This window comes from Tupaia chinensis, unplaced genomic scaffold (assembly GCF_000334495.1).
Source record: "Tupaia chinensis unplaced genomic scaffold, TupChi_1.0 Scaffold144378_1, whole genome shotgun sequence".
Lineage (NCBI taxonomy): Eukaryota > Metazoa > Chordata > Mammalia > Scandentia > Tupaiidae > Tupaia > Tupaia belangeri.
In genome coordinates this window covers 3,133,090-3,143,606 of record NW_006204238.1, presented here as the reverse complement: position 1 = coordinate 3,143,606, position 10,517 = coordinate 3,133,090, and the positions used below count along the sequence as shown (strand labels likewise).

Sequence of the window (10,517 nt, the reverse complement as noted above, 5' to 3'; positions counted from 1 at the left end):
AGATGGCTGACAAGTGAGAGATTCCTGGCCAAGACAGGAAAGGCAGCCTTTGTTGTACGTGCAGGCTCAGTTAAAGGAATGTTTTCTCCTTTGGCAAACAGAGTCTCTTTTCTTATGTGTACAATGATTCTTGAATACTACAAGGTCATTTTCTCTTCTTACAAAAAATAAGATTGGCTAAAAAAATTTTTAAAAACAGATTATAATATAAAAATAAACTTTAAGAAGAACTTTGCCCAGGATAAGGTTATTATACAATGCCCCTCAGTACTTAGGAAGAAATACTGGCTGAGGGAAGAAATACTGGCTTCTGGCAGTTTTACAGAAGTACATAAAAATCAATTGAATGTTTATCAATTATTTTAAGCTACATTATAGTCCTTTTTTCGGTAATGCTACAGATTGTACCACAGGCAGGTCATTAAGATGATTTAATAAATAAAAAACAATTACATGGAGAGAGTAAACCACATTATCCATTTTAAATGCTGAAAATATACTAAAACCATTGCACAAGAAACCACCATGCCTAGGTTAAAAGTACCACATCCCCCAGCACTTTGAAAATAAAATGCTTCACTTTCCAAGACAGGAGCAGGACTTTCACGTCTGATTGTTTCGGAAATCCTACTGTACCTGTTCCATGAAACCGCGTCTTGGCCTCATATGCAGGAATCAAAAAGGCCACATAAACACCATCATCATGTGAAAATACAGGAACATACGTGAAATTCTCACTTCCAGACACCAGAGTAGGTGCTATAAAGTCCTGTCAAGGGACGGCTATCTCAAGCTCCCATAAAAAATGAGGTTCCAAGATGATCCTCATAGCTTCAATTTAAATATCATTTGAAATCTCTTTTGGAGTTCAAATATGTATAAACCAAACAGCAAGGTAATTATATAGGCACCTATTTCTGCCCTACAACCTTAAGCTTGGGAAGGCTCTAGAATTATTCAAGCCTCTCCCAACCCCTGAAAGGCCCAGAGGAGAATCAGTTAGTGCTTGAATTCAGCTATTTTAAATAAAGCCACACCAAGCAATTATTTATATTACCCTCCTCCCTTAAAAAATTCACAGTATCTATCATAGTAAGGTAATAATCTTTTTCTGATATAATTTACTACTTTTCTGGGACTCTCTACACAAAAATTTATCTTAGGATTTCACCAAAAAGACCTATTTTATTCCAGGACCAAAGGACTTTCATAAGCTGGTCCCATGGCTTGATTCCCAAAGAGAGTAAATACTTTAGTGAGACCTTGTAAGCAAGTTCACACTGCAGCAAAAGTTCGACTACCATATATTTAAATAGAATCATCGTTTCCAAAATGAAGAAGCTGTCATTGTTTGTCCTTCAGGAAACAAATTAACTGCCAGACTTTTTCTTGAACTAATACATAACCAAGTTAAAAAATTAACACCAGGAATTCAGAAATAACTTCTTTTCTTACCTCTACCACTGTGGTGTCTGCAGCTTTGCACATTGGTAAATTGAAATTCCTTGCACTTTTCCTGCATTGAGGTGGGGGAAATAAGAAAGTGGAGAAAGAAGATCCAAAATAAGAAGTGTCTCTTTTGATTTTAAAATGTATAGATTAAAACCATTTCTATGAACTAAAAATTTTCCAAAAAGAATGTACCATGTTTTACATTAGTAAAGTTTTATTACTCTTCTAAATTAAAAAGATATGATGACCATTTCACTGATATTGCATAGCTTTTTTTATGCAGGTGAGAGAAAAAACAATTCATATGCAACACATAGCTTTACACACACAAAAACAAAATGGGTATTAACAAATCTACATTATTTGAAATTATTTTCTCTTAACCTTTTGTCCGATATACTACTTTGTTCCTATAGTTAGATATTTCACTGAACAACTTCTTTCATTAAAATATTAACTAAGGAAAAGTAGCAAGAATTTCACATGAGAAGGTATAGTAATTATATTCTCTGTGAAAGAAAAGCCTACTGCTGAAATTAAATGAAATATTCATTGGGAATTCATGAGTCACCTATAAAGAGCACTCTTGAGAACCATTTTCTGATGAAATTTAAATGACGACACCCACGTCAGACCCTAAAGTGCAAAAATTTCAAGTAGGTGCCAATTTTGCTGATAATTTTGCTTTCTCAAATTCCTCAATGAATATGTTTCCCCTAACCACAAAAATTAAAATGTATTTTTGTTTCAGAGAGTATACATCAATAGAAAAATATCTTTGGTCAAAGGATATGAGTCACGGTTGTATATTACTAACTCTTTTAGACTACCAATGTTTCTTTTGCTCAAATTCAAAGATGGGTGTCAGGATAGGAATGACCGTGAAAGGAAGGAGTCCTTGTAAAATTTCACAAGTGGCTGAACTGGATTCCACCAAACATCCAGGCATCAAAAGCCCCCAAAACTGACTGGTCAGAGGCAAAAGATGCCAGGTTCTCCCACTTGAACAATGGCCTAGACAGGCCCTCATACCAGCTGTCCCACTAGATGTAAAAGCAATCTGAGGTCACTTGACATTGGTCATGAGTGCTTTTATTCACACCAGATCTCAATAACCACAAGAATAGTCAGGAAGTAGCCTTTGTGGAATCTTTAGATGATACCAGGGCCAGGCAATAAATAACAACAAGAAGATAAACTCATAGAGATGCTTATTTCATTAATCTCTTTTTAAAAAGCAATTAAGGATTCATAAATGTTACACAAATGTCAAATGAGATATAATAGATATGATGTAGAATGTTTCCTGTAATTGTCAAAATGAGTTATACTCTAAAAACCAGCAAAATCAAAAAGGGTAATAACATCACATATGTCTTTCAGAAACAAACAAAAGCAATATGAGAGTGTGGCTGAGAATTTAATAGTGATCCTACCAAAACCACATTTGCTAAAGATAAAAAACTGCTAGCGAAAAATGACAAAAGACAACATCGTGAGAAAGAAAATGATTTCTTTAACCCCATGGGTGAAGTTTTCAAGACCAAACATTTTGGAAAACTCTTAAGTACATATTCAAAGGAGTCATAATTTTTAAAAATTAAAATTTAATCTATAAATCAAGATATTAAATGTTTGATATGTTTAGGGCAGTCAAAAGATTCTAAAGTCTAGGGAACCAGCAGTTAGTGTAATGGCTATGTCACTGGACTCCCACGTAGTCCACGCGGTTCACATCCCAGACCCAGTGGCTTAAAACTCACGCCGGGCGCGTGTGCGTGCGTGCCCAAGATCCCGAGAGGAAAATGGAGGAGAAGGGATTGCGGCATGACCATCCCTCCTGGGGGGTGATTTCTCGCTTTCTATCTCTATGTCTCTCTCTGTCTGGCGAGCACACGCGCCCTATAGCGAAAAAAAACCTCTCAAAAAAAAAAAAAAGATTCTAAAGTCTATTCATCCTTTGACTATCCAAGCAATAGTTGGCATTATTAAGATTAATCAACTTTTCAGATAGAATCTATATAAGCATTTCCTAAGACTGAAAATGAACTGACCTAAATGATTATTAGCAGTCTTTTTCTAGAAAAGCAAGGTAATTGACATTTTAAGACAATGCATGTAATTACAGTATCAAATTTAATTGTATACCGTTGCCATGTTTTCTGGTCTTAGCAACTAAAATACACAGGGAAAAAATAATGACATATGACCATATACAAGGACACTTCAAAACATTCAAGACAAAATAGAAGTAAAATATGAGTGTATTTGGTACAAAAAATTTAAATTCATGCAGAGTTTTGTTACAATACACATTTTCCATGAACTTTTTGAAGACCTCATCATACAAGGGCACATAGATTCAAATATTGGGTCATCAGGAAAATCATGAGACATTTTCCACAGAAAAACACACAAAAATACAGCATGACTTTCCCGATGACCTAATTATTTAACACACAGTGCAACATGGACATCAACCACTCAGAACAGACTCCCACAAGACAGCAGCCAATCACACAGCAGCAGCCCCGCACATACACATTTATGTATGCACACACATGGATTATGTATGATCTTAAGCCATTTTAAAAAGCGAATTTTCACATAGCAAACCCTCTACAATATCTTTTTTGTGTAACCATAATTGAGGAAATACTGAATTGTTGACACATATTACATTATTATTATTAAAACCATAACGATACCTGAAAATCACATTCCCTGCTCGATCCGCCTTCCAGGCTTTCACCAAAGCAAAATCCCCTGTAATTGCTTCCTCCAAAATAAAGTGCTGACCTTTAAACTCTCTCACCTGCAGGAGACAAAGAGGGCACTGTCAGGTCTCCTTTGAGGTGCTCTGATAGAAGCAGACAATAGGGACATAAGCCTCCTGTGTGTGTTTCTCAGAGGGAGAACCTCAACAGAAACTTCAAGGATAAGTACTGTTAGGCCAACAGGACTTAGTTAAAGTGGTTGAGGAAGGAATTGAGGGATCAGGACATGGAAATACCCAGAGATAAGAGAAAGTTCAGTGCATTTGAGGAACTGAAGTCCTACAGCCCTGAGGAAGAGACTGTTAATATTTATTTTATTATTTGTTTGTATAGGTTATATATTGAACATGAAAAAGATCATATAAATTATAGGAAATGGCCTATGCCTTGTTTTGTACATAAAATAGTTATTAAAGTCCATTCATCTCTCCTCATTAATCTATAAACTATAGTCAGTTGCTGAGGTTTTAATTGGGACTCATAGAACTGACAGATTAATTTGGAGAGAACTAACATCCCATATCTACCTATTGTCTTCCTTTACTGAAGATTCCTTTACTTGCTCAGCTTTAGTATTTTCTTCATAAAAAGGCTTGTATATTTTTTCTTAGATTTAGACGTAGGTACTTTATGGTTTCTGCTGTTCCTACGAATGTTACACGTTACATTATTACATCTTCTCTGTTATCACTGGTCTAATGGAATACTATTGATTTTTGTTTGTTTATTGCCTTTTAATTTTAATACATATTTCGAGGAGCAGATAAAGCAAAAATAGCCTTGTTATTATTGTTCCTTTATTCTTCATGGGGGTTTGTCTCTGGGAATTAAGATAAAGGAGAGGGGAAACAACATCCACTGCCCAACTTCACTGCACAGGTTGGAGTCATTTGAAAATAGAATTCCATTTCTGTTCCTACTGCACCGCCCAGTGGACAAACAGTGGATTTACAGAAAACTTCACTAGAAAGTTTTAGTACATTTACTGCTTTTAAGTATGGTTTAAAACTGAAATCCTTTCTTAAGAACAGCTTCTTTGGGAACCAGCAGTTAGCATAATGGCTATGTCCCTGGACTCCCACGTAGTCGACCGCGGTTCGTGTCCCGGACCCGGGTGGCTTAAAACTCACGCCTGGCGCGTGTGTGTGCGTGCCCAAGATCCCGAGAGGAGAATGGAGGAGAAGGGATTGCGGCGTGACCATCCCCCCTTGGGGGTGATTTCTCGCTTTCTGTCTCTATGTCTCTCTCTGTCTGTCTGGCAAGCGCACACGCCCTACAGTGAAAATCTCTCAAAAAATTCGAGTACCAGACCTGGTGGCTTGCTTTCTCTCTTTCCCATTTCTTTTCTCTCTCTCTCTCTCTCTGTTTCTCTCTGATAAGCACACATGTCTTATAGAAAATTAAATAATAATAATAACGAATAAAATTTTTAAAATGAAAAGCTTCTTTGAAGACATTATCCATGTTTCCTGCTAGAAAAGACTAATGAACTTAGAAAATCATTGATGATTAAGGATCTTAATACAAACTCAGATAAGCTATATAAAAGATACTTATAAATTGCACATAAGCTGCATATCAATATACAAAGTCATTATTCTTAAACAGTTTATATATTTTAAACTCATCACTGTAAGCAGCAATGATGATAGCTAAGTACTCTACATGTGTGTGTGTGTGTGTGTGTGTGTGTGTGCACGTGCTAATGCAAAACAAAGTCAAGAAAAACTGGATTTTCTTTTATACATTTCCTAATGAGTCTACACACCAACTAATGCTGAATGTTAGCTACTCTAAGCTTTAAACACAGGGAAGAGGGCACCAACAGGTGACAAGGTGATTAAGGGCTCTGGACTCCCACATAGTCGACCATGGTTCGAGTCTCACATTTGGCGACTTGAAAATCACACTGGGCGCGTGTGCTTGCATGCCCAAAATCCCAAGAGAATGGCGGAGAAGGACTGCAGCATAGCCATCCCCACTGGGAGATGATTTCTCACTTTCTCTCTAGTGAGCGCATGCACCACTCTTCCATTATCAGTCCTTGAGGAACTGGGCCAGTCCCTGTCCCTCCATGGGCCTCAGTGTCCCAATCTGTACAGTGAACTCAGTGTCCTAATCTGTACAGCGAAGGCTTTGAGTTGGACAATCTCAAAGGGCCATGTCTGGTCTGACAGTTGGTGATACCGAGTGTCTATAGAAAAACACAACACCTACCATCACTCAGACCCCCACCCTGGAGACCTAGGAGGGCAGTCCCCAGTCCCCAACCGGCTGTCTAGGGCTGGGGCTAGGGCACAGTGGAGTCCCTACACCGTCTGTCCTTAACAGCCTGCCACAGCCGAAACCTTCAAGTGGTTACAATTACAGCGGGCTAACAGGATTAGGGGAGCATTGAAATCTAAGAAATCTAATTAGCTCAGACACCCCTGCCTCCCCCAGCACAATCCTGTAGTAACCCCGGCAGCTGGGTCTGACAGGCGGGGCCCAAGGCCTCTAGGGCTATAGTCATTACCTGCACAGGTGTGCTAGGCTGGGTAGGGCTTCCTCGGGAGGCACCAGCTCTGCCTGCCCAGTTGCTCCATGCTCTGAACCCCACAGCAGCAGCCCTGTCCTAGGCTGGCTTTCAGCTGAGCTCCCAAAAACACATACAAGAGTGCAGGCCACAGGGGGCCAAAAAGTCTGGGGCAGAGAACGGCCACCCCACACAGCCCAGGGACTGACTCAGCCGGAGGAGGAGCAGGCTGAGTCAACATCTGTATCTATAGAAACCAAGCAGCCCAGGGCAGAGCCCGGCCACACAGGGACCAAGGAGGGGGTGCTGTGAGCACCTCTGCTTCCTGCTCCAGGGCCAGGGATGCAGTCCTATGCAAGGACACATGTGCCTGGGCAGTCCTGGCAGGCTCTGAGGCTCAGAGCAAGCACTGACTGAAGACACCATGCCAACAAACAAACAAACAAATCGACCATGGTTCGAGTCTCACATTTGGCGACTTGAAAATCACACTGGGCGCGTGTGCTTGCATGCCCAAAATCCCAAGAGAATGGCGGAGAAGGACTGCAGCATAGCCATCCCCACTGGGAGATGATTTCTCACTTTCTCTCTAGTGAGCGCATGCACCCTATGACAAAAACTTAAAAACAAACAAACAACAACAAAAACAACAACAACAACAACAAAAAAAAAACAGAGAATAGTTAGCCAGGTGGTACAGTGGTTAAGCCAGCTGGATGCACATGGCCAACTATGCTGTTCAAGCCCTGGACCCAGTGGCTTGGAAAGCATGTCAAATGTGTATGCATACATGACCACCCCATGACCTCCACTGGCTTTATTCTCCAACCTTATTCTGGGATCCACCAAACATCACCTCCTCAGAGAGGGTTTCATGACCTCTCACTCTCCCTGGAGCACCATCTTCCTGGCCACTGGTCACTCGCTTTGCCCTTAGCCCACTTGATTTTTCCTCACAGCATGTCCATTACTGACATTATTTAACTCTTCATTCACTGTCAGTTCCTCTACTAGCAAGGAAACACATCAGGCATGTGCACTCAAGATCTAACTATCTGGAGAGTGAGGGGAGGGGAATCATGGTATGATTACATCCTGTGAAGGATGATCATCTCTGTCTTGAGCTTGTACTCTCTTGTGTGCACTCACTCATGAAGGAAATAAAACAAACTTTAAAAAAATTAATTCAGTATAATTTTTCTGGGCACCCTTATCATATAGTACAAGAATGCACTTCAATAACTAGGCTTCCACCTTTTACTTTGTCAAGAACGTTTTTAAACTTAATTAGGTAGGAAAGGAAGAAGCAAGATAGAATATGAAAAAAATGTTAATAAAAGCTTCGAATCAATATAGGTCACTCTCAGCAGAAGGCAAAGCTCCAGATGGAAGACCCTGCTGGAGACAAACACCAAACAGCAAGGGACATGTTCAATGACCCCTTACCTTCCGTCAGAACAGAAGGGGCAGAGCCAGCATCCCTATAATATGCAGAAAAGTCATATAAGAGATCTCCTGATTTAATACATTCACTTTATGAGAAAAGATCAGCATTTTTGTAACCTGTGTCAGCTCTTGAGCCATTTGGACAAGGAGAGTGGAAAAGATACTTAAAATACAGTAATGAAATACTGACTTGTAATTTTTAAGATTCTCTTTTAATTGAATTTCTCAAATAGCTTTATCTAGAGTTCCACCTCTTCTCTAATATGTGTGTAAAGTTGCCTACTATAAAAGTATTCCCTCTGGGACCAGCAGGTGGCATGGTAGTTAAGGTGTTGTACTCCCACATGGCCAACAGCAGTTCAAGTCCTGGGCCCAATGGCTTGAAATTCACACTGGGCACATGTGCTTACATGCTCAAAATTCCAGGAGAATATGGAGAAGGGAATTGCAGCATGGCCATCCCCCCACAGGGTGCTTCCTCATTTTCCCTCTCACTGTCTCTTTGTCTCTCTCACAAGTGCATGCTCCCTAAAGAAAGAAAAAAAGAAAAGTACCCCATTCTACCTAATACTCCAGAAGTAAACAGGTTATTAAGGCAAAAGCTCATGAGTGTTCAAGACACAAAATATAAAGGTGAGAATGCAAGAGAACTTAAAGAACTTTGTGGGAAAATGAAATTAAATTACAAGTTTATTTTGGTATAAAAAATTCTGAAAATGCAGAATTTTTTCATAGTATGAATTTTTCATTAACTTTTTGAAGACTACTATGTATGTTCTATTTATTCCTTTCTATAATTATAAGTGTTATCTGCTTTTCAAGATTTCAAATAAACTTAAGGTTTCCTTGGCTTTTTTCTTCCTTTAGTCACATTAGGGAAGATCTGAGCATGAAGTGTTAAACATTTTACATGTCTTACAACTACTCTGTTTTCCATGTAAGCAAAAGCAGCAATGATAAATGTTCCTAAATCTGTGAAAACCTACCATAAAATCAGTTCAGATAACTGATCTTGACTAGTACACTGTACATGGAGTATGGTTTATTTTCTTAGTTTTTCTAGTTTCTTTATAGGATTTTGATTACCAGCAGATGTCCAGATTTAACTAGCATGTTCACTTATTTGTAGCAGTGAATGAGTGTCTTCTCACACAAAGGTGATTTTATTCCATGTGGAAAGAGGTAACCTGGTATTACCTGGACAACCTGGACGTGAGTGCATCTTACCTCTCTTGGCCTACTGGCAATGGCAACACTGCCATCTTTGTTGTATTTAATAGGTGATCCTCCTTCTTGTACCAGGGTCCCGTACCCTGTGCTGGTGTAAAACGCAGGAACTCCGGCCCCCCCGGCACGAATCCTCTCTGCAAGCGTGCCCTACAAGTGAGAAACCAACACTCCATAAAGTTCAGTGAACACACTTCTGTATGTGGACAAGGAAATATTTATAGACATGGTTCCTTCTCTCTAAATGCTTATAACTCTACAGCCTACCTAGAACTGTGTATCAGTGTACTTTGCTAATACCAAGGGACAAAGGGCAATTTTAAAAGGTTACTGACTCCTTAGACAGCAACCACTGCAGTCTTAACCCAAATTCAGCTGAACAGCAGTACAGTGATCACATAATGGTCTACAAGGCTGCACACATGGGAAGGTTTGGGTTCATGTCCAGAACCTTCCCTAAACATGTTGAGCATGCTAGTGTCTATGATCCAGAGCTGACTGATGCTGAGGTGGGTTGTGGCATGAAGATCCTGTTCTGGTTGCCCCCCCCCATTGAAGAAATAAATAAACTCCAAAAAATGTTACTATATGTATAAGTCACACTTTCAGTTTCCATAACTTATACTGGTCTACGGTCTATATACAATATGTCCAGTTTTAATATTTTTCAATCAATTTTCAAATCTGAATTATATAAATTAAATTGTGTGTGCTACTGTGTTCTACATGCAGGTATGACCTAAACCTTATCATTAATAATAATAGTTGATAATGTAAAGTGTTCAAATTTATTTTAGAATTTTAAACCATTTTCATAAATATTTTCCTACCAAATTAATTAACTATGATATGGAATGTAGGTAAATTGGTTTTTAAAAGCCAATGGTACTTCGAGAACCAGCAGTTAGTGTAATGGCTATGTCGCTGGACTCCCACGTAGTCGACCGCGGTTCGTGTCCCGGACCCGGTGGCTTAAAACTCACGCTGGGCGCGTGTGCGTGCATGCCCAAGATCCCGAGAGGAGAATGGAGGAGAAGGGATTGCGGTGTGACCATCCCCCCTGGGGGGTGATTTCTCGCTTTCTGTCTCTATGTCTCTCT

At 39.5% G+C, this 10,517-nt stretch overlaps 1 protein-coding gene across 1 annotated transcript in view; it reads right to left on the bottom strand.

Annotated features, from left to right (window-relative positions):
- The window catches only part of OXCT1 (3-oxoacid CoA-transferase 1), a 170,090-nt gene that overhangs the window by 136,340 nt on the left and 23,233 nt on the right, over window positions 1-10,517 (bottom strand). The window contains exons 5-7 of the mRNA XM_006166967.3: window positions 9,418-9,567; window positions 4,161-4,267; window positions 1,456-1,516 (exon numbers count right to left, since the gene is read on the bottom strand). Of these exons, the coding sequence (XP_006167029.1) occupies window positions 1,456-1,516; window positions 4,161-4,267; window positions 9,418-9,567 (318 nt within the window). The remainder of the gene's footprint in view (window positions 1-1,455; window positions 1,517-4,160; window positions 4,268-9,417; window positions 9,568-10,517) is intronic.